The 25,342-nt window shown below is 40.0% G+C and overlaps 1 protein-coding gene across 2 annotated transcripts in view; it reads left to right on the forward strand.

Moving 5' to 3' along the window:
* Positions 1–25,342, forward strand: part of SCFD2 (sec1 family domain containing 2) — a 421,358-nt gene that overhangs the window by 146,610 nt on the left and 249,406 nt on the right. Inside the window, exon 6 of one of the 2 annotated variants that reach the window (XM_060188064.1) lies at positions 21,612–24,207. The exons of the other annotated variant lie outside the window; for it this stretch is intronic. Coding sequence (XP_060044047.1) covers positions 21,612–21,841 — 230 coding nt within the window. The 3' untranslated portion in view covers positions 21,842–24,207. Of the gene's footprint in view, positions 1–21,611; positions 24,208–25,342 lie in introns of those variants that run through there. 2 annotated transcript variants of the gene reach the window in all.

Raw genomic sequence — 25,342 nt, forward strand, 5'->3', positions numbered from 1 at the left:
CACTTTAGTTCAGTACACTAGTTACTGTGGTACTGCCCGGGCAATAGCTGTGTGATCTTGAGGAAGTCATTTAACTTATTCAGATTTCTCATGAATAAAATGGGGTAAATACTTAGTACCAGACTAATGAGATAAAGTAGTTGAAGTGCTTGGCACAGATCCTAATAGATAATGTATTTTTATATGTGTGTCAGTTTTTGCCATCAATATCATTATATTTACTACTGTTATTTTATCATTGTCATCACCGTTATCCTATCTCTCTTCAAAAGTTTAGTCATTTTAGAGACAAGACAAATAAAAGTCACTACAAAACATGATACTATTATACCAAATATAATCAAGCAAACCAAGTGTGTGAATTTGAATGTTCTCATGACTTTATGTTAAGTAATAGCTATTAACAAAGAATTTCAAGTTACTTTATTAAGCCCAAGTAAAATTCATAAAGACAAGGACTGTGGAAACCAGGTAATAATTGAAATAACTCATTATCCTAGACACAAAATAACACATAAATTGGAACCCTTTTTTAAAAAAAATAAATTACGGGGCCAGGTGGTGGCACATCTGGTTGAACACACATGTTATAATGCGTAAGGACCAGGGTTCAAACCCCCAGTCCCCACGTGCAGGGGGAAAGCTTTGTGAGTGGTGAAGCAAGGTTGCAGGTGTCTCTCTGTCTCTCTGATGCACTATCTTCCCCTTCCTCTAGATTTCTAGCTGCCTCTATCCAATAAATAAATAAAGATGATTAAAAAATTACAATCTTTGTAGTAGATAAAGGTAACACCTACCCCAGGTAACTCCAGAACTTACTATATATCTCAAAGATTCCCAGACAAATGAAGTGATGCACTGTAGTTCCACTGGAAAGCAAAGGAAGAAACCTAATGATTTTTATTTTTCTGTTAACTGAGAAGAGGAAAAAAAAAAGTACATTTGTTTACATTTTGCTTTGCTGGCCTATGAGTACATTAGGTGCCAGAGATGTTTTTTTTCAAATAGTTTCTGTTATGATACAATCTAAGTGAAATTAGACTTCTCATAGAATTCTGTCTATTGGACAGAAAATGCTGAAGATCAGTTTTAGGTTTAATATAAGGAAAGCATCTCGGGATCAGGGTACCAACCACGAAGGCTGACTGACCCTAATGGGTAGCACTTAAGGCTGACACACAGAGGAAGTAAGACATTTGGGGGCGGAAGGTGCCAGCCGTTGTGTACCTGGTTGAGTGCACACATTACCATGCCTATGAACACTGGTTCCAAGCCCCTTTTCTTCACCTATAGAGGGGAAGCTTCATGAGCTATGAAACAGTGCTACAGGTGTTTCTCTATCTACTTATCTATCTATCTATCTATCTATCTATCTATCTATCTATCTTTCTATCTTTCTATTTCCTTTTACCTTCCCAATTTCTCTGCCCTACCAAATAAGATATTTTTAAAAAGCCATTTGAGGGATGAGACTTCTGGAGGCAGGGCTACAGAGCAGCAGCAGCTGTGTTTCTCTCCTCTTCTCTCCTGGGTCAACTAGGAATACCAAAGGAGACCACTGGGACTGCAACAAGACAGGACTAGAATGATTTCAGGAACCCACCAAACCACCAGTGAGTGCAAATACATGTGGCTCATTCGATAGGGAGGAGCCTAAGGAGAGATTGAGCAGCCGGCAACAGTCCAGCAGTTTACCAGTTGAGACACCACCTCCAGTCTGCTTTACCAACAAAAAGACTGCTGAAGGGAGGAGAGGACTCCCCTGAGACTCACCATACACAACTGTGAGTCTCCATTACTACTGCCCTCAGAGGCAGGAGCAGCTGGGGGGAGGCCCTGTGCTGACATCTAGGAACAGAAAACTGACCAGGAAATTCAGGAGAAGAGCTACACCTGGATTGCCTAGCAGTGGGGCTATATAGTGGAAGCCTTTCCACATTGTTCTCCTGATGAGAACATGGTGAATAATTACCTCAGAACCTATAGACTATAAATGGGAATTGTTTAGAAACTCACAGGGCCCAGCAGTGCTGCCTGGCTTGGCAGAGAAGTTGAATTGAGCCTGGACCTTTAGATCCTTGGAGTGTGAGAGTCTCTTTGCATAACCACTGCTTTATCTCTTGGTCAGAAGTGAAGGATTAAGCTAAGAAGCCTACTTATAGTTTAAAAGTCCTCAGGCTCCCATAGTCTACAGGGAAGAAAAAGAACAAAAGAGGCTTTTAACAGCCTCTATGCTCCAACTCAAGGATTGAAATAATATGGAAACAACTGTTAATTTCCACAACTGTGAGCTCTTTAAGTACCTTACTTAGACACAAGTCATTCCAGGCTAGAGTGATCAGTAATTTGAAAAGTACCGAGAGAGGGACCTCATAACATACTATATAGAATGGTTAAACCAACAAGAAGAAATTTTGGATGGAGCCTGAAGAAATCATGTTAAGTGAAATAAGTGAGAAACGGAAGGATGAATATGGGATGATCTCACTCTCAGGGAGAAGTTGAAAAACAAGATCAGAAGAGAAAACACAAGTAGAACCTGAACTGGAATTGGTGTATTGCACAGAAGTAAAAGGTTTAGGGTGGGTGGAAGGGAGGTCCAAAAGAATGTACAGGACCTAGTGGGGGTTGTTTTGTTATGTGGAAACCTGAGAAATGTTATGCATGTACAAACTATTGTATTTACTGTCGAATATAAAACATTGATTCCCTTATAAAGAAATTTAAAAAATTTGTCTTTCTCTCCTCCTCTGTCTTCCCCTCCTCTCTCCATTTCTCTCTTTCCTATCTAACAATGACAAAATCAATAACAACAACAATAATAACTACAACAACAATAAAAAAAACAGCAAGGGCAACAAAAGGGAAATATTTAAATATAAAAAAAGAAATTTAAAAAAGTTATTTGAGGACTGGAAAATATTCAAATGTGAAGGGTAAGTTTAGTGAACGAGGTTGTGCCTAAGTTCTCTTTTTTTTCTTTTTCTTTTTCTTTTTTTTTTTTTTTTTTTTTGCCTCTAGGATTATTGCTGGGGCTTGGTGCCTGCATTACGAATCCACTGCTCCTAGGAGCCATTTTTTCCCTTTTGTTGCCCTTGTTGTTTATCAGTGTTATTGTTACTATCATTGTTGTCGCTGTTGTTGGATAGACAGAGAGAAAGTGAGAGTCGCCTGTGGAGCAACTTCCCTGCAGGTGAGGAGCCAGGGGCTCGAACTGGGATCCTTCCACCAGTGCTTGTACTTTGTGCCACGTGCATTTAACCTGCTGCACTACTGCCCGGCCCCCCAAGTTCTCATTTTTTGTAATTTTCCTAGGTAGTGTTATAGTTATATTTCCTTTGCATTATAATTTTTGAAACTTTAATGTATGATAATATAAAAATTCCTGTTATTCTAACTGTATTATTTAGAAGAATAAGCAGTCTTGAGAGCTCTCAGCTGGGGTTTTCATATATGCCTTAGTAGAAATCTATCAGAAGAGTCTCTTTACCAATTGTAAATGAAGAAAGTGTTGTTTTCCAATGGGTTGTGGAAGTCAGCTCATGAGACTCTTAGGTCTACTTTCCAGTGAGAACCATATAATCTGTAGTTAGACAAAGCCTCATCCTCCAACCAACCATAAAGATATATTTGCAATGACTTGTTTAAAATAGTTCGCCTCTTTTCAAAATTTCAGGTAATCAAAGATGATATAAAATTATTATTGCCATTTGTGACTGTCACTTTACAATAAAAACTTTCATCCTAATTAGCACAAGAAGCAGACAGTTGGTTTATTATATTAGGAAAGTGAGGTTTTTCAAATAAAACACTTTTCATGCTTGACCAGATTCTTAGTAAAATATGAAATATTTTTTAAATGGAGTATTATGGAAGCTGATGAGCTCATAAGAAGTTCTCCTCTTTCCTTATTCTATCACCTCAGCATTCTTTTCTTACCTCTCACAGTTTGCTTTCAGTAATTCATCAAATTTCAGAATATGCATTTCTATAGAGCTCTGATCCTGGGGGCACTATTTCAGTTGGAAAACAGTTCTCAAGGTTTCAAAAATATGTCCCTTGAGGAGTTGTTCCTTAGGCTTTGTGATTCCCTCCTGACTTGCAACCAGGATATTGCTGAAGGGTGACCTCTAAAGCTTACTAACCAGCCTTCATGCTGCTCCTACTTGAATGAAAACTAGAGCTTATAAATGTAGGGAAAGGTGTACATAGTTGTGGTGGTCTAATTCACCTACTCTGCTGAAGGAGCACATCAGGATATGGGGAAAATTTATTTCAGAAAGGATTTGGCTTATTTCTTGTTTCTAACTTACAGATTCTCTGTCACTGGAGCTTGCCAGCGCCAGACATTTCACTAAGAAATGGACTTTCATTTCTAGTTTTCAGATTTTTATTTCAGGGCTGCCAAAATAAGACAAAGTAAAACAACATACAGTTTTACAGACTTTGTTCCATTCTGATTTGCAACACTGCTATAATAGGGTCTATTTTGCTTCTTGATTTCTAAACTTTTGGCTAGAAACTCTGATGAAGAACATATGTCAGCTCTAAATCACCCCCATGAGAAATGCTGGAACTGTTACATTTAGTTTTATTGTCCAACATATTAAAATAGTTAACCATAGCACACATTGCAAAACAGCTTTATCAAGTAAACTTTAAATGCTTTGTTCACATTTAAAATATATGACAAGCTATATAGGGAGATAGTACAGCCTATGAAGGTATCTAACTAGTTAAGTAATTAAATAATTTTGCCAACATATTGAGGAGTCATTACAAATTACAGGTTCCAGTACTTAATTATTTCCATGCTAGGTCATAAAACAGTCATTCTTAAGTAAGACCCTAAAGTAGCTCTTTTTGCACTGATAATTATATCAAATTATGAGTCTTATGCCCATATTACAAACTTCTATGTCAGCACATGATGCCAGTAGTAATAACTGTGTATGTATGTGTGAGAGAGAGACTAAATATTTCTCATTCTTATTAACTGCATACTAGATATGGCATAGATTTCTCTCGTTTTCTCGAACATAGCCATAGATCATGTAGAGAGATGGTGGTGAGAGAGAAAAGAACACAGCATGAAAGGGATGCATGTGGGACCAGGGTCTTGAACCTGAGTCCTTGTTCATTATAACACGTACACTCTACTGGGTGTGCCATTCCCTGGCCCCCATTCATTGACTTTCAATTACTGTTGCCAGGAAGTTGGCTTAGTGATCATAACTATATTGAGGTGTGGGTTAGGGGCAGAAATTTGGAGAAATGTGCAGTGGTGCTTGATTGACAGTTCATCATTCCTATTTCGAATAGAGCAGGAAGTTGACAGGTGATAACTTAATTGGCAGAGTACATACTATGCATAGGAACCCTAGCAATAGTCCCTACTGCCACATGAGTGGATCTGTGGTATCTCTCCTCTCTGTGTCTCTCTATCCCTCTCTTGTTTCTCACCCTCCACCTGGAAAAAAGGAAATGGAGTCCATTGGAAGCAGGAGAATTGTGCAGGTGCCAAGCCCCATTGAAGCACTGACAGTAACGAAAGAAAAGAAAAAAAGAGGATTGGATTCCTTTCACAAAGGAAGGGTAACTGACATGAGAAATGTAGGCATGTTTATCATGAGATTACTTGCTAGCACACCAATTTAACATTTTTATACATTAAAAAAAAGTAACAAAAACTATTATCTGATTTTATTTCTGGAGTTTTGTATTTTCTCTTTTAAATGTGTGTAGATGTTGTTGACACTTGAATTTATTGCTTCAAGTGTAAGTATTATATGTCTAAAACAATTGTTTGAAATTCTAGTATCTTAGAAAGCAAGAGAACTGTGGACTGAAGTAATCCATAGAACTAACACTGTTTTTACCATGTGATTGCCCCTCGATCCTCAAGTAGCAGTAATTGCAGGCCTGCCATTCATAATTGTATAATTATAAAAAAAAATTCTTTAGGCATTCAGGAATTGCCATTTGGATACATTTTAAAGCTAAGATATATATATATATATATATATATATATATCCCTTAAAGTATTTTTAACTCAATTTTTTTCTGATTGCAGAAATTGTGCTTGTTGAAAAGATCTCCTGTTCTTAATAAACAAGAATAAAAAAAAACACCATATCTTCAGTCCACTTCCCAGAGAAAATTACTGTTAGGACTTTGATGTGCATTTGACAATCTACTCTTAAATAAAAATTCAGACCCCACTTATCCAAGTGAAGCTAAATGGATGGGAATTTGTTTTAAATGTGTCTCACAGTTTGTCTATTAATGCTATACACTAAAAAGTTGCAGGTTTTTCAATGAAGTTTTCAGAATGAACTTTGGAAAGCAAGTCAAGAACGTTAGTGCTGAATTCATGTCCCATGTTCTATTCTAAAAGTCATTATCCCTCAAAAGCAAAATCATTCTTAATCATATTAAAAATAAGAATTAATAGGGACTCAGCAGTACACACATTCTACCCTAAAATTGCAGTAGAAGAAAAATTTAAAGACACACAGGCATTGGACTTTTATGTATTTTTATTATGTGAAAATAGAAGATTTAGCTAAAAAAAAAAGGAGCAGAATCTAAGTATACAGTAACAGTGATATTGATTTGTATTTCAAAATTTAGTTTTAAATGTAACCAAAAATGTAATTCCCATAGACACCTGACATTCTCTCCCTTCTTGTGTTGCCTGTTTATTCTGTCTTTAGCACCTGGGCTGCATCCATCCCAAAGGAGATGGTAATTTTCACTGAAGTGTTTATAAAATGAAGCTCCATGCTCTCTCTTTCTCTCTTTCCCTCATTTGTTTTAAACACAAGACATATGCCTGTACCTCTTCATCAGCCTCTTGAGTCGTTGCCAAGCTGACCAAAAGCCATCTGGAATAGGAAACTGATATGGTGCAGTGTTCATTAACAATTTACATTTTCCAAATAAGCGAAAAACAGTTTAGAGTTTTAATTTTAGGAGTTGTGGTTTTGTCTAAACTATACTGCTTAATTGGGCCCTTTATTTCCTTATTTTTGTTGTGGTGGGTAAGAAAAACAGTTTAATCTGTTCTGTTCCACAATGATGTAGGATTTAGTTATTCTTTACAATACAAATCACCACCTTGCAAAGAATTCAATCTTTTGGCCAAAACACTACTTAACAATAGTTAACATGTGACTGGATGCTTGCTCACTGGGAATGTCAGTGTTTAGAGATGACTCGACAAGTAAACAATAACTAAAGTTTACAGTATTTTGAACATCTCTTTGATGTATAAAAAATGAAGCACATGCTTTCATCTGCTTCAAAAACTGAGAATGCTTTAAATTTGGTTCGCAGAAACAGATTGGAAAGCACCAATTTACTCTGTAATTATATCTTTATTATTATTGTTTCTAAACTATAATCTCTTACTTACCACCTGCCTTATTGCTTCCTCCCTTCTCATCTCACACCTCTATGAGAACAATCAGAAAACTAGTCACTGCACACTGTACTTTATTATTTCAACTTGTTTGCCTTGAGAATGCAGAAGCCCAGACAAAAATGACATCATCTGGGATGAGTGCAGCCTTTTACTCTAGAAACAGAATATTTAATGGCTTCTGACGTTAGAGTGATTATAACCTTTTAGGGCAGCAGCCCTCGTAGATATTCCAATGGATGTGTTGAAACTGTTATATATTAGGGCAGTCCTATCTAGAGTTAGAAAAAAACAAAACCACCAGAATTCTTAGTTGTACTTATAGGATAAGTACAAATAAAATAGCAGAACATCACATCCATAATCACTTATTTGTTATCATTATCTTTACACTTCTTTTGAACCACTTTGTATCTAAATTTATATTCAGGGAATAGCTTAGCAGTAGAGCTCTGCCGCACAAGCCTGATGCCCCAGGTTCAGTCCCTAGCACTACATATGCCACATCTGAGTGGAATTTTGTTCTCTCTCCATATAAAAACAAGTCAACTAAAAATTGATTGAATTGATTAAAAGTTCACATTTAACATATGAAATATCAGGGAAAATTCTGGGAACATTCATATATGCTTTTTATTATTATTATTATTACTTTTTTGTTATTTTTTAAATTTTTTATTTAAGAAAGGATTAATGAACAAAAACATAAGGTAGGAGGGGTACAACTCCACACAGTTCCCACCACCCAATCTCCATAACCCACCCCCTGCCATGATAGCTTTCCCATTCTCTAGCCCTCTGGGAGCATGGACCCCAGGTCGTTGAGGGTTGCAGAAGGTAGAAGGTCTGGCTTCTGTAATTGCTTTCCTGCTGAACATGGGCATTGACTGGTCGGTCCATACTCCCAGTCTGCCTCTCTCTTTCCCTAGTAAGGTGTGTCTCTGGGGAAGCTGAGCTCCAGGACACATTGGTGGGGTCTTCAATCCAGGGAAGCCTGGCCAGCATCCTGGTGGCATCTGGAACCTGGTGATTGAAAAGAGAGTTAACATACGAAGCCAAACAAATTGTTGAGCAGTCATGGGTCCCAAGCTTGGAATAGTGGAGAGGAAGTGTTAGGGAGGTACTCACTGCAAACTCTAGTGTACTACTGCTTTCAGGTATATATTTTGCGGTAGTTTATGGATACGTGTGCACATAAGCTCTCTCTCACAGAAACAGGTGTATATCTAGGTTATGGGACTTTGTTAGAAAGTGAACTACCTGAGATGAAATTAGAGTGTACTATAAAAGGAAAGGTCTCACCCGAGTAATGAAGCTGAAGGGTTGTCATTCCACACGTGAAGTCTCTGGACACAGTCTGAGGTGAAGCATGTTGAGGTGGCAATTGTTGCGTTGGTTAGGTTGTGATCGGCGGATGCAATATTATTTGGTTTGGATTGGGAGATGCATACGGGAAAGTGGGCCCTATCCAAGGGTTCCAGGACTGGGGGAAGTAGGGGCTCTATAGTGGAGATGTGAGGTTCCTGCTGTCTTAGGGTTCAAAAAGACAATCGATCGTTAATGTTATCATCACATTATTTGTTAATTGGGTTAACTTTGAAAAGTCCTTTTGTTATGGTTTGCTGTACAGTATCCAGTATCTTGTATATAGCTGTGCTATTGGATGCTTCTAATCTACTTGGTCTAGGCTTTTGAGAGAGTCCGCATATCAAATACACAGCCTATATATTAAAAAATTCAGTTTGTATTTTGAGAAACTTTGAGACATACAATTGATTTTCCCCCTCTCATATTAATTAACTATTGATTTATATGTCTACATTTTGCTAGGAGTGTATATACACACCATTCCCACCACCAAAGGACTGTGACCCATGCCTCCGGCCCACTCCCACCCCCCACTGGCCCAGGAAGCTGCATATCTACCCCTCACCACTGGGTTTTTACTTTGGTGCCCTACTTACAATTTGATCAGGTCCTGCTTTTAGTTTCCCTTTCAGATCTTCTTAATCAACTTCTGTTGATGAGTGGGATCATCCCGTACTCATCTTTATCTTTCTGACTTAGTTCACTTAACATAATTCCTTCTAGCTCTGTCCAAGATGGGTCAGAGAAGGTAGGTTCATTGTTTTTGATAGCTGCATAGTATTCCATTGTGTATATATACCACAGCTTTCTCAGCCACTCATCTGTTGTTGGGCACCTGGGTTGCTTCCAGGTTTTAGCTATTATGAATTGTGCTGCTATGAACATAGGAGTACACACCTCTTTTTGGTTGGGTGTTATGGAGTCCTTGGGGTATCACCCCAGGAGAGGAATTACTGGGTCATATGGAAGGTCCATGTCTAGCCTTCTGAGAGTTTTCCAGACTGCTCTCCACAGAGACTGTACCAATTTATATTCCCACCAGCAATGTAAAAGGGTTCCTCTGTCCCCACAACCTCTCCAACATTTGTTGCTGCTGTCCTTTTTGATGTATTCCATTCTTAAAGGAGTGAGGTGGTATCTTAGTGTTGTCTTAATTTGCATTTCTCTGACAATCAGTGACCTAGAGCAGTTTTTCATATGTTTGTTAGCCTTTTGGATCTCCTCTGAGGTGAATGTTTTGTTCATATCCTCTGCCCATTTTTGGATGGGGTCATTTGCTTTTTTGGTGCTAAGTTTGCTGAGCTCTTTATATATTTTGGTGATTAGTTTCTTGTCTGATGTGTGGCATGTGAAGATCTTCTCCCATTCTGTGAGGGGTCTCTCTGTTTGTTTAATAGTTTCTTTGGATGTGCAGAAGATTTCAATTTGATGTAGTCCCATTGGTTTGTTTCTGCTTTAGTCTTCCTTGCAATTGGGTTTGATTCATCAAAGATGTCCTTGTGGGTAGGTGGGAAAGTGTTTTACCAATGTTTTCCTCTAAGTATTTGATTGTTTCTGGTCTGACATCTAGGTCTTTGATCCATTTGGAGTTGATTTTTGTTTCTGGTGAGATAAAGTGGTTCAATTTCATTCTTCTGCATGTTTCAAACCAGTTTTCCCAGCACCATTTATTGAAGAGAGCCTCCTTTTTCCATTTAATCCTTTGGGCCCCCTTATCAAAGATTACATGCCCATAAGTGTTGGGATTTATTTTACCTCTTGGCTTTCAATTCTGTTCCACTGGTCTGGGTGCCTATTTTTGTTCCAGTACCATGCTGTTTTGATGATGATGGCTTTATAATATAGTTTAAGGTCTGGGAGTGTGATGCCTCCATTTCTGTTTCTTTTCCTTAAGATGGTTTTGGCAATTCTAGGTGTTTTCAGGTTCCAGATAACTGATTGTAGTGTTTGTTCTATTCTCTTAAAGAAGCTTGGTGGAACTTTGATGGGTATTGCATTAAATTTGTATATGGCTCTCGGGAGAATATTCATTTTGATGATATTTATTCTTCCAATCCATGAGCATGGGATATCTTTCCATTTCTTCGTATCAGTTTCTATTTCCTTGAGTAGCGACTCATAGTTTTCAGCATACAAGTCTTTCACTTCTTTGGTCAACTTTATTCCTAGCTATTTGATTGATTTTGCTGAAACAGTCAAGGGGAGTGATTTCTGGATGTCTTCTTCAGATTTAGTGTTTGCATAAAGAAATGCCACTGATTTTTGTATATTGATTTTGTACGCTGATACCTTGCTATATTGCCTAATAACTTCCAGTAATTTTCTACTGGATTCGTTAGGTCTTTCTATGTATACTATCATATCATCTGCAAATAGTGAGAGCTTGACTTCTTCCCTTCCAATCTGTATTCCTTTGATTTCTTTCTCTTGCCTGATTGCTATGGCAAGAACTTCCAATACTATGTTGAAGAGTAACGGTGACAGGGGACAGCCCTGTCTAGTCCCCGATCTGAGGGGGAATGCTTTCAGCTTCTGTCCATTGAATATGATGTTGGATGTAGGTTTGCTATATATAGACTCCACTATCTTGAGGAATTTCCCATCTATTCCCATTTTTTGTAGAGTTTTGAGCATGAATGGGTGTTGGATTTTGTCAAAGGCTTTCTCTGCATCTATTGAGATAATCATGTAGTTTTTGGCTTTGCTTTTATTGATGTGGTGAATGACATTGATTGACTTACGGATGTTGAACCAGCCTTGCATTCCTGGGATGAATCCCACTTGGTCATGATGAACAATCTTTTTGATGTGTTGCTGTATCCGGTTGGCCAAGATCTTGTTTAATATTTTGGCATCTATGTTCATCAGAGATATTGGTCTGTAGTTTTCCTTTTTTGTTCTGTCCCTATCAGCTTTTGGTATCTGTGTGATGTTGGCTTCATAGAAGGTGGAAGGGAGTATTCCTGTTTCTTCAATCTTATGGAATAGCTTAAGAAGTATGGGTATGAACTGTTTTCTGAAAGTTTTGTAGAATTCGTTTGTGAAGCCATCTGGTCCAGGACTTTTGTTGTTGGGGAGATTCTTAATAACGGTTTCAATTTCTTTGTCTGTGATTGGTGCATTTAGATTTTGTAGTTCTTCTTGGTTCAGTTTTGGAAGGGCATAGGTTTCTAGGAATTGTTCCATTTCTTCCAGATTCTCTAGCTTGGTGGCATATAGTTCTTTATAGAAGTTTCGCAGGATTCTCTGGATTTCTGTGGTGTCAGTTGTGATATTTCTTGCATCGTTTACAATTCTATTAATTTGAGTCTTCTCTCTTTTTTGTTTGGTGAGTCTGGCTAGGGGTTTCTCAATTTTGTTTAATCTTTCAAAGAACCAACATTTGGCTTCATTGATCTTTTGTATGGTTCTTTTATTTTCCATGTTGTTTATTTCTGCTCGAACTTTAGTGATTTCTGTCCTTCTGGTTGCTTTAGGGTTCCTTTGTTCCTCTTCCTCTAAGTCCTTGAGGTGTGCAGTAAGGTTGTTCATTTGAGCTTCTTCTTGGTGTTTAATATGTGATTTTATAGCTATAAGTTTCCCTCTCAGTACTGCTTTAGCTGTGTCCCAAATATTTTGATAGGTTGTGTCTTCATTTTCATTAGTTTCCAGGAACATTTGAATTTACTGTTTGAGTGAGTCTCTGACCCAGTGGTTCTTAAGGAGCATGTTGTTTAGTTTCCAAATTCTGTGTCTTTTAATAATTTTCCGTTTGTTGTTAAATGTTAGTTTTACTCCACTGTGGTCTGAGAATATACTTGGGATTACTTCAATTACTTGATGCTGTCTTTGTGGCCTAACATGTGGTCTATCCTTGAGTATGTGTTATGTGGATTTGAAAAGAAGGTGTATTCCAGTTTTTGGGGGTGGAGGAGTCTGAAAATGTCCAAGAGGTCTAGTGTGTCGATCTCTTCATTCAATTCTCTTGCATCTTTATTGGTTCTCTGCTTTGTTGATCTGTCTAAGTGTGAGAGTGGGGTATTGAAGTCTCCCACTATTATTGTATTACTATTGATGTATTTTTGAAATTCTTTCAGTAGATGCTTAATGTCTTTAGATGGTCCCTCGTTGGGTGCATAGATGTTAATTGTTAAGTCTTCTTGGCTGATTGATCCTCTAATCATTATGTAATGTCTTGCCTATCTTTTATTACTTTATTTAATTTAAAATCTATCGTATCTGACATGAGAATGGCTGTTCCTGCCCTTTTTTGTGGTCCGTTAGCCTGTATGATAGTTTTCCATCCTTTCACTTTAAGTCTGTGTTTATCTTGTTGTGACAGATGGGATTCTTGCAAGCAGCATATGGTTGGGTTATGTTTTATGATTCATCCCCCCACCCTGTGCCTTTTGATGGGTGAGTTTAAGCCATTAACGTTTATTGATATTATGGATTTAATGTATTGTAGTGCCATTGTTCTAAAAAAATTTTTTTTGCTCTGATATATTGCAAGTATTATAGTGATGTTCTTGTTTATAAGAGGTCTTTTAGTACATCTTTCAGGGCCGGCTTGGTGATGGTTGCCTCCTTTAACTGTTGTTTATCTAAGAAGGTTTTGATCCCTCCATCTAGTTTGAATGAAAGTCTAGCAGGATATATTATCCTTGGTTGAAACCCTTTTTCATTCAGGGCTCGATAGATATCTTGCCACTCCCTTCTGGCTTTTAGAGTTTGAGTGGAGAAGTCTGCAGATAATCTTATGGGTTTTCCCTTGTATGTGACTTTTTGTTTCTCTCTTGCAGCCTTTAGGATCCTTTCTTTATCCTTACTTCTTCTCATTGTGACTATGATGTGTCTTGGTGTCTTCAGGTCTGGGTTGATTCTGTTTGGTACTCTCTGGGCCTCTTGAACCTTGATATCCTTTCTGTTATTCAGGTCTGGGAAGTTTTCTTGAATTATTTCCTCTAGAATGTTTGCTTCCCCTTCCTCTCTTTCTTCCTCTGGCAGGCCAATTATACGAATGTTACTTCTTTTGAGATCATTTCATATGTCTCTGTTGTTGTTTTCAGTGTCTCTCAATCTCTTTTTAAGCTCTTTCACCTCTTTCTTAGTTTTCTCTAACTCATCCTCTGTCTGACTAATTCTGTTTTCTGCTTCTGTTAGTCTGCTTTCCCTTGCCTCAGCTTCTTTCTTCATTACAGCTATTTCAGCTTTCAGTTCTCTAATTGCCTCAAGATAATCAGTATTTTCCTTGGGGGTCTCAACTGTTGTTCCCTAATACTGCCATTCCTTTCCTCCAATGTTGTTTTCACTTCTGTGATTAATAAGTTTATTATTGCTTGCATACTTTTCTTATCTATGGTTACTTCTGCCTGATTTGTAGTTTCTTCTGGGCTCTTGTCTTCATTCATTGGAGTAGCAGTTTTATTTGTTTTTGATCTACCCATTTTTTTGATTTATGTGTTTCTTTCTTCTTTTTTTATGCTCTGTTGTTCCTCAGTAGTTGTGTCTATAGTACAAGTTACAGTGTACTAAATACCTTTATGACAATTGCACTCACCAACCTCAGGAATTACAGTAGCAACTGAAGTGAGTATTGAAGTAGTTTAATTGTTACCAGTTAGCCAAACAATTTCTCCAGTCCGTGAAAAAATAGTAACCAAATCCCAGTGAAGAAAGAGAAAAGAAAGAAAGGATAGCAAGAATATACAGTTATGCAAATCTACTATCCACCGTATATTCTAGGCGTAACAAGAGGGGAAAGGGAACTAGAGCAGAGATACACACATAGAGAGTCCACTCTGAGTCAGATTTCTTCCCCAAAGTAATTCACAAATTCAGAAAGGCAAAAAGAGGGAAGAAGTGTATGACAAGATAAAAAAAAGGAGAGAGGGAGAGAGACAAGAGAGAGAAAAGGGAGAAGATAAGAAAAAGAGTTGTAATTAAAGAGCAGTGCAAGGAACTTCCCAAATGTGTATCAGTGAATTCAAAAAAGCACCCTGTTTGGTGGTGTGGGGTATCCTGCTAGGAGCTGGTCCCCAGGGACTGCTTATGGCGGGGGGGTGGGGGAGGAGGAGGTATGCTTGAAAATTAAAAGGAAGAAAAAAGAATTTTTTTCCCCTACTCTAATTCTTAACCCAAATTAAGTTATAGTCATCTCCTTATCACCGCTATGACACCTTATTGGCTGGCCTGCTAAAGGCAGAAAATCCTATTGTTTCCAGGGGATGTGTTCGGAGCTCAGCAGCTAGCAGCTTCTCAGTCCAGCATCTTCCGGGAAACCCCCCCCTCCAGACTTTTTTAAAGGATTTCTCGAAAATGAAAACTAGCTCCAAGTCCTTTGATCCAATGAGAGCTATACTTAAGAAGTCTTTGGATCCGCCCTCAGGGTCGCGGTGGTCCCTGGAGACTCCCAAGAGAAAGCCCCTGAGCTACAGTGCTCCCTCCGGGTTCTCTGCCGGCCGCCCACCAGCGCTCTGCAACCGGTGGACGAGCCGCCTTCCCGGGCAGAGGACAATACCTGGCGCACCCGCCTTGCCCGCTGCCGCCTGGGAAGTCTGGAGCAGCCTGCCCGCTAGTCCGTGCCACCTTTACTCTAATTCTTAACCCAAATTAAATTATAGTCACCTCTTTGGTGACTATAATTATTGACTGGCCTGCTAAAGGCAGAAAATCCTACCGTTTCCACATGTGATCAGAGCACACGCTGTTACAGCTTCTCAGTCCGCCATCTTCCTCCTTATTATTATTTTAAAGGACATGGCTCTTTTTTTTTTTTTGCATTTGAACCAAGTATTTTGCTCAAAGTAATAACATAGAAAAAAAGAAAAGAATAAAGAAGAAAATGATATATGATCAGGTTGAAAAAATAATCTGGGTCATTATTCCCTAGGGTAGGGAGGAGATAGAAACACTTGTCAAGCAATGTTATACCCAAGATGTCCTCTATGTCTGCACCATAGGACACACCCTCAGAATAACAGAAAGGCATTTTTCTGTGAACACCTTCCCACTGGGGAGGCTGTTTTTCTCCCCCCCTCCACCCCCACCCCCTCACTCCCCCTTCCTTCCTTCCTCCCTCCCTCCCTCTTTCCTTCCTTCCTTCCTTCCTTCCTTCCTTCCTTCCTTCTTTCCTTTCTTTCTGTCTTTCTTTCTCCTCTTAATTCCAACTTTAAGCTTTTTAGTTCTTTAAACATATCCTTCCTCCAGACTAGAAGTCCCTGCACATACAGTTCCCTTCACCTCACTTCCTTGTTCAGCCCAATCAACTTCTTTAGATCTCAATTCTCAGACCACAGGCCTTGGGAGCATACTCCTCTGATAAATCATGCTAGCTCTGAGCCACCCCTTTAGCCTGTGTCTAAAGTGAATTGGTTATATAGTTGCAAGATAATCTGGTTACTGTCTGCCTTCCCTCCTAAACAGTAAATTCCAGCAGTTTTCCTCACCATTGTATTACAAACACAATCAATTGTGTTTGGGGGCGTATGGAAGGTTTAGGGATTATTTATTTAATGGAACACAGCAAGAATCTCTGACTCAGTTTCAGTTTTTGATCTGAAACTGCAACATGGCAAATAAATTGCAGGTTTACCAGAGAAACTCAGTTTCAGAGAATAGAATGATTGGCTGAGGAAAAGAATGAACTGTTGTATGCTTTACATTGGGTTCTAGTTCTCCCCCGCCAAGAGAATTGGATCAGTCCTGTTAGTTTCGCGGGCCTGCTTGGCCCCGCCCCAAGGAACCCCGCCAGAGTTCCAGAGTTCCAGAGTTGGAGAGTTCCAGAGTAAGGCAGAGTGATTGCGCTGCCGCAAAGAGACAACAGAGTTCTGTTTGGTGATTAGTTTGTCTTAGTTTATGAATCGTTGTTCCTGAATAAAGAAATACAGCTTCCCTGCCCAGCCGTATGTCTCTGGTTGTCTCTGTTACCCGCCCGGATAGAGCCTCCGGAATTTTAACAACAAATGGCGCCTACGTGGACCTGATCTACACATCTCTCAGATCAGTAAAGACAATTTGGCTACCTATGCACTATGGCCTTCTCTTCTGCTTGTGAAGAGATCTCCAAAGGCCTCTGCTCTTTCTTCACGAGACTGTTTTGCTGTTTCTGGAGCATTTATCTCTGGACCACTCTGTGGTTTCCACTCGCACGGGCGAACTCAGAACAGCCAGCGGGAATAGCCAGCGGGCGGGAGGCGAGGCGCACTCCGGAGCTGCTGTTTCCACCTGGTGGAACAGCCAGCCAGCCGGCTGCGCCCAGTCAACCCCGCGCACCGCGCCCACAGCCCCTTAGCCCAGCAGCCTGCAGGAGGCTGACGCCAGCACGCAGGAGCCCGATGCCTCCACACACGAGCCTGACGCCAACACGCAGGAGCCCGATGCCAACACGCAGGAGCCCGATGCCACCACACAAGAGCCCGATGCCAGCACACAGGAGCCCAATGCCACCATACAGGAGCCCGATGCCAACACGCAGGAGCCCGATGCCACCACGCAGGAGCCCAATGCCACCACGCAAGAGCCTGATGCCACCATGCAGGAGCCCAATGCCAGCACTCAGGCCAGCCCACAGGAGCCGGCTCTCCACCACGTGGAGCAGGGCACTGGACGCGTGATCCCTCCACGCTGCTCGGCCACTGCGAGCAGGGCAGCAGACATGACAGGACCATGGGGCAGGGCCGCAGCGGCCTATCATGGCCACCACCCCTGGGCACCTAGGCCCACACCTTCTACAAAGCTGGCCCGCCTGCCCTCTTGCTATAAATTCTGGAACGATCCCGGACCTCCCGGACCCCCGGGCTCCCTGCCGAAACTGGGCACACGAGATCTCCAGCTGCCGGTCCAGTCTGAAGGCAGACAAGCTGGAGTACGCAGAGATTTGTGCAGAGATCGCAACCTGTAATTCCTAGAAGTGAAGCTGCCCAAGAGACCACCACTGGACAACGCACCCCCCCAACAACTAAGACAGTACATATCTAAATTCATGTTTAAAATGACATGTCTTCGTAACAAAGGTTTCTCTCCTTGTGTATTAATGACCATGTTTATGTGTATATTTAAAGTTTGGTAAACAGTAACTTTAAGGCTAAATTCTTACTAGACAAAGTTAGATGAAAAAGCTTCTCAACGTAATTCTCATAAAGATAAAATTAACATTTAAAGTCTAAGGTAAAAATTAGTTAACAATCAATATATTTTAACTAAGTTGGTCTAAACAAAAGGTTAAATAGACTTGTTGATGTGTAAAACTCTCGATTACCTTCTCTATTAGAAATGGTAGATCGCACAATGGCTATGCTAATTATTCTCATGCCTGAGGTTTCCTTTCCTGACTCCATCTTGAATGGGTGTAACAAAAGGTTAAAAGACGTTGTTGATATGTAAAAGTCTCAAATTCCTTCTCTATTAGAAATATGCTAATAACAAGTTTTGTTTCATAGTAAGTAAATTGCAGCCAGCTGCCTTTGGGACTCTAGCTCGTTCCCTGCTCCCATGCAAATGCCCGTCAAGGCAAGTACACCCCCCAGAAGCAAGAAATGTTTTTTTAAGCTGATAAAGTTTTGCCCACAGAGACAGAAATGGCCCCCTCAGGCCTTCCTTTGGCAGCACACTGGTTCTTGTTACTTGCTTACATGTTTCTCCATGTTTGTGCCAGTTTCTTTTTTTAAAAATGCCTGTACGATATAGGTTTCTGTTCACCCCACACCCTTGATACTATAGTCATTTAGTTAAAAAGAAAAGGGGGAATTGTTGTATGCTTTACATTGGGTTCTAGTTCTCCCCCGCCAAAAGAATTGGATCAGTCCTGTTAGTTTCGCGGGCCCGCTTGTCCCTGCCCCAAGGAACCCCACCAGAGTTCCAGAGTTCCAGAGTTGGAGAGTTCCAGAGTAAGGCAGAGTGATTGCGCCGCCGCAAAGAGACAGCAGAGTTCTGTTTGGTGATTAGTTTGTCTTAGTTTATGAATTGTTGTTCCTGAATAAAGAAATACAGCTTCCCTGCCCAGCCGTATGTCTCTGGTTGTCTCTGTTACCCGCCCAGCTAGAGCCTACGAATTTTAACAACAATGAACATCAAAGGATGTCTATAAAGGTTAGTTTTGAAATCCCATTGTTTAAAATACAGTGAAGAAAATATTTCATACGTTGAGAGCAAATGATATCAGCCACTAGTAGTAGTGTTTCGTGTTTTCAATATTATTTTTTTAAATTTTTTATTTTATTATTTTATTTATCAAAAGGAAACACTGACAAAACCATAGTATAAGAAGGGTACAACTCTACACAATTCCCACCATCAGAATTCTGTATCCCATCCCCTCCCTTGATAGCATTCCTACTCTTTATCCCTCTGGGAGTATAGATCTAGGGACATTATGGGGTGCAGAAGGTGGAATGTCTGGCTTCTGTAATTGCTTTCCCGCTGAACATGGGTGTTGATAGGTTGATCCATACTCCCAGCCTGCCTCACTCTTTCCCTAGTGGGACATGGTTCTGGAGATTCGAAGCTCCAGGACACATTGGTGGGGTTGTCTGTCCAGGGAAGTCTGGTTGGCATCATGATAGCATCTGGAACCTGGTGGCTGAAAAGAGAGTTGACATATAAAGCCAAACAAGTTGTTGACTAATTATGAACCTAAAGGCTGGAATAGTACAGATGAAGAGTTGGGGGATCTCCATTTTTTAGATAGCTAGTAAGCATATTTTAGTTATATTCCAAAGGGCTTATGGCTGTGGCTATACTAGTTTTTTTTTTTTTTCTTTTTTCCCCCTGAGCCTGAAATCTGATATGCAGGTGGATCCAAGTTATTGTCTGGGGAGATGATGGCATGGCTGGAAAAGGGACCAGAAAGCTGGATCAGGGAAGAGAGTAGCTCCCAAATATGGGAAAGGTATACAAATATTGTTGACTGTAAACTCCATTAATTTGATGTGATCTGGGGCTAATATTCAGCTTTGGGACCTATGTGACCTCTGAATCCCTGTAGGTCTGAGCTCACATTCTGTGGTCATGAGTAGGAATGTTCCAAGCTTCCCCAATGTCAGGACCCATCTTCCTCAGGTGTTGCACAGAATATGTTGTCCAGCCTACCTTTGGAGGATGGAACATTCTCTACAGTTGTTGATCCAAGTTGAGGGCAAGGTCCTATGGGGCCCCACAATGGGGTCTATTTTGTTGTTCCTGATAGAGATGACCAGTAACAATGTAGAAAGGGATTTATTCAAGGTCTAGGCCCATCATGTCTGTTTGGGAATCTGAGGACTCCCCAACCAGGGCCACAGCTGATGGGGTGGCCTGATAGTGACTAAAGAGTTCTCGTTATGCCAGTATGCCAGTCTCTTGTCCTTATTCAGCTTTTGCAGTTCTTGCTTTGATAAGGTTAGCTTTGGAATGAGTGAGGGCTATGTAATAGGAAGTAGGTGAGGAGGATATCTAAGTCTAAGTAGACACTATTTCATTATGAACTTTATACTAACTCACTGTAGACTATTGTGTACTTTTGTTTTCAGGTATATATTTTACCCTAATTTATGGATATGTGTGAACCTATGCTCTCTCTCACGGGACCTGGTCCATATCTAGGTTTTGGGACTTTGTTGGGAAGTGAACCTCCTGGAATGGAATTAGAGAATCCTATGAAAGAAATGGTCTCACCCTAGTAGTGAGGGTGAAGGGTTGAGATTCCATGCCTGAAATCTCTGGACACAGTCTGAAATGAAGCATGCTGAGGTGGTACTTGTTGCATCTATTAGGTTGGGGTTGGTGGATGCAATATCATTTGTTATGAATTGAGAGAAGCATGTAGGAAGTGAGCTCCACCCTAGAGGTTCTAGGACCGGGATATATATATATATATATATAGGCTCTGTGGAGGAAGTGGGAGGTTCCTGCTGTCTTAGGGTTTAAGAAGGCAATATAGTTATTGCTATAGTCACATTATTTGGCAGTTGGGTTAACTTTGAAATATCCTTTTGTTAGGATTTGCTGTATCATACACAATATCACCATAATTTATGTCCTTTGACATTATTTGTATATAGCTGTGCCACCAGTTGTTTCTATTGTCCCTGGTCTAAGCTTTTTTTTTCTTAATTAAATCTTTAAAAAATTTTTTTAATATATTTATTTTCCCTTTTGTTGTCCTTGTTGTTTTTATTGTTGTTGTAGTTATTATTGTTGTTGTTGGATAGGACAGAGAGAAATGTAGAGAGGAGGGGAAGACAGAGAGGGGAAGAGAAAGATAGACACCTGCAGACCTGCTTCACTGCATTTGAGGTGACTTTCCTGCAGGTGGGGAGCCGGGGCCTTGAATGCTGGTCCGTGTGCTTCATGCCATGTGTGCTTATCCTGATGTGCTATGGTCTGACTCCCTGGTCTAAGCTTTTAAGAGAGTCAACATATCAAAAACACAGCCTATGGTCTATGGATTAAAAAGGAGACATTCAATAAATATTTCCCCTAATATTAATTAAATAGTGATTTATATGACTACAAATTAATAGGAGTATACATTAACACCATTCTCATCACCAAATGACTGTCCCATCCCATCCTCCCCCCATCCCCCTCCCCTGTGAAGCTGAATATATACCCTCACCCTCAACCCAGGGTTTTTACTTTGGTGCCCTACTCCAGTTTTCATATTCTTATGCTATCACATTTTAATTCTGTGTATTTTCTCATTTATGCTTCCCCCTTTCTCTGTCTTCAATGCTTTGTGTTCCTTCTCTTTCAGGACATGCCCACCTTGTTTTCTTGGCTAGGGACAGAACACCCCATTCAGCTACACCTGTAATGCAAAATATTTTTAATCTAACTTTGAAATCTTTGGTCCTCTCATAGTTCTTCTCCAACCTGAATGTAACAAGAATGAAACAGGCCAAAGAACTGAGAAAGAAGACCTTTGGGAGCAAGATGGCTTCCTCCTCAGATTCCTGAGAATTCAGCTTCCCATTCACATGGCCCACACTCTGTTAGAAGGGCAAATCGCAGCATACAGGGGCTTTGAGATATTTGTTTTATGGAGGAAAGTAAAATCTCTTAACCAGTTGTTGGGGATGGGGGGTGGGTAGGAAGAATAGCCATGCATCTAAGGTGGCACTGAATGTCAAAGGTACAGTAGTTAACAGGGTCAGCAAGGTGTTGTCAAAGGATTTAGCTCTACTGAGAGAGTATTTCTCTTTCAGCTTAACCTCCCCAGTCTTTCCTCAACCCCTCAGGATGACTAGTGTTCTAGCTACAGCCACTTAACAGACTTTCTTAGTAGATCTCTCCTTAGCTAGTTTCTGTAGTCCTCTCTGGCAATACAACTGTGTTTGTTATTCATTACTACTATTTTCTATGCTTACAGTATATGGTATATTCCCCGTCCTCCATTCTTTTTCTTTGGTTCAGTTTTTTTGTAATAAAATTACACTGATAGGGATGTTAGACCAGAAGCTGTCAAATACTTAGAGAAAAAATATTGGCAGAACTCTTTTCCATCTAAATTTTATAGGCATCTTCAGTGATACGAATCCAATTACAAAGAAGATTAAAACAAAAATAAATCAGTGGGACTACATCAAATTAAAAAGCTTCTGTAGCAAAAGAAACTGCCACCCAAAGAGACCCCTTACAGAATAGGAGAAGATATTTATATGCCATGTTTCAGACAATAGACTAATGACCAGAATATATAAGGAGCTCACCAAACTCAGCAACAAGAAAACAAATGACCCCATCTAAAAATGGGGAGAGAATAAGAACAGAATATTCACCAAAGAGGAGATCCAAAAGGCCCACAAACATAAAAAAATGCTCCAAGTTATTGATTGTTAAAGAAATGCAAATAAAGATAAAGTGAGATACCACTTCACTCCTGTGAGAATGCCATACAACAGAAAAGGTATCAGTAACAAATGCTGGAGAGGTTGTGGGGACAAAGGAACTGTTTGTGGGAATGTAAATTGGCCTAACCCCTGTGGAGAACAGTCTGGAGAACTCTCAGAAGGCTAGAAGTGGACCTACCCTATGACACTGCAGTTCCTCTCCATCTAAAAAGATTTGTGTATACCTATGTTCATAGCAACACAATTTATAATAGCCAAAACCTGGAAGCAACCCAGGTGTCTAATAACAGATGAGTGGCTGAGATAGTTGAGACTTCAGGACACATTGGTGAGGTCATATACCCAGGGAAGTCAGGATGGCATAATGGTAGGAAGCATCTGTAGCCTGGTGGCTGAAAAACAGTAAGATATAAAGCAGAACAAATTGTATAATAATCAGGAACCTAAAGGTAAGAATAGAGCAGACATTCTTATAAAACCACCACCAATTCTTTAAAATGCAATTAAAATGTCATTGCCTTCTTTTATTCCTTTACTAGTCCCAGTCTGAAATAACCCCCATGCCTCAGTATTAATATGAAACAATCTTAGGACATTAAGATTTGTACTGCTTTGTGTTATAATCTGTAAATGCATATTCATCTTGCCTGGTGATTTTAGGTCCTTTACTTAATCTCTACTGAGCTCTGTTACTCTTCTCTGACATGGGAGCATAATACTTTGCTAGGCTAGCGTGAGGCTATTTCTTCCCAGGCAAGTGCTCTCTGGGTTGGAGAGAACTCGACCAGAGCCAACCTGGGCTGATGCTTACTCAGCAACGTGGGAGAGAGACCAGGAACTTGTGGTGGAGCAGGAACACAATGTATCTTTATTGATCAGAGACAACATTTTTATATATTTTGAAACGGAAGTGGCAAGTTGGATAAGGAAATGGCTAGGAAAGGGGGTGGAGAAAAGGAAAGAGCAGGAAGGTAGAAAGCTTCCATAGCAACTGTTGCGAAGGTTTTAACTAGTGGGATTAAGTTATACCCTGCAGGCAGGGCAGGTCTCAGGAAAAACAATGATTATGTAAATAGACCATAGTATCAGCAATGGAGGAAGGAGCAGAGCGGGGATGGGGTGGGGGCTAGCTTAAGGCCCGGCAATACTTGTTTTGTGGGATTTCTGTATACAACACTTACAGCTGTGTATACCAGTTTGTTTGTTTTTTTAATCTCTTCTGTTACATTAGGCTCCTAGTGACTGTACAGTATCCACCTTTACCCTCTAGATCCTATTTTATAACTTGGTGCTGACTGAAAAGAGGAACAAATATTAGATTTTGACATTTTCATGATGTTTTTCACTTTTCTCTAGTCTTGGTTAAACTAAATGGAGAATAAACTAGCCACTGATTCTTTGGGATTCTAGAGCTGGCTCTGAGATGTTGAGGTGGTCAGAGAAATATTTGGTAATGTTACTCCTGTCTATAAAAGCTTGTTGTGTAAAACTCTGCTGTATTTTAGAATTTAATTTCTTATATTTCTGATAAGCCAAATACTATATAAATGTAGATATTCTCCCAAATCACTATGTTCATCTAGGAATTGGCTCTCATTGTTCTGTTATACAAACATATTTGAAATTGAAACTTTTTGTTTAACTTCATAAATTAAAGAGGATATTGAACTCATGAAGACTTATGGTGAATTATCTTTGTTTTTTGGTGATGCCAAGTATGTGGTCTAGAAAGGGGCCTTCCTTTGAGCCATTATACACTTAAGGCACCTAAATCTCAGTTCTGCAGCAATTAAACAACACTGTGGGTGATTAAGTGGGTAAGAGTTGTCCACTTGGAGCTGATCAGTTAATATTTAAAAGCATCACCTTGTACAGACACTTAGCAGGTGGTTTTCTGGCCCTGTCAGTATCCGTTTCTCACACATCAGCAGTGGTATGGGCTCTTTTTATCTTTCTCAAGTACTTGCTAAGAAAATGAGCAATGTCTAACACCTATATGAGCACACCCTCTCTTTGTTTCCTTGACCCACCCAGAGACTTGTCAAAAATCTAGTCTGGGAGTAAAAAAGATAGGTTTGTAAGTATTCAATATAATCTCTGTCCAAGCCTCTGGCTCCCTGTTGTTTTCGACGGGTTATGTTGTTTTCGCCGGGCTGGCTTCACGGGCGGGTAACAGACGACCAGGGACTCATGGTTGAGCTGTAGGCAGTATCTCTATTCATGCAGGACGCAGCACAATCTAAGACGAGCTAAGCTAAACTCAAGTACTGTAAAACTCACAATGCTGTCTTTATATATACTTGCCAAGTAGGGTGGAAACAGGATGTGACATAGAGAGAGTGGAGAGAAAAGTGACTGGTGAAAATCAGAGTGTGACAAGGAGGGGGCAGAGCAGGCGAGAATCCTATCACTGAACCACCAATGCCCTGGAGGGAGTGCTTTATGTAAATGTAAAAGTGATTTATGTAAATAGACCAAAGCTTTGAATGGAATTAAATCTATCCCTATATAGGCATATGGTTAAGCAGAAGCCAGGGGGAGCTGGCATACTATCCAACAGCTCCCCACCTGTGTGTGTGAAGAGGGAGTGTCGCTTCACAAGTGGTAAAGCAGGTCTGCAAGTGTCTATCTTTCTCTCCCCTTTTCTGTCTTCCCCTCCCCTTTCAATTTCTCTCAGTCCTATCCAACAACAGCAACAAAAACAATAACAGCAGCAACTATAATAACAACAGCTACAATGGA

Source organism: Erinaceus europaeus, chromosome 3 (assembly GCF_950295315.1).
Source record: "Erinaceus europaeus chromosome 3, mEriEur2.1, whole genome shotgun sequence".
Taxonomy (NCBI): Eukaryota; Metazoa; Chordata; class Mammalia; order Eulipotyphla; family Erinaceidae; genus Erinaceus; species Erinaceus europaeus.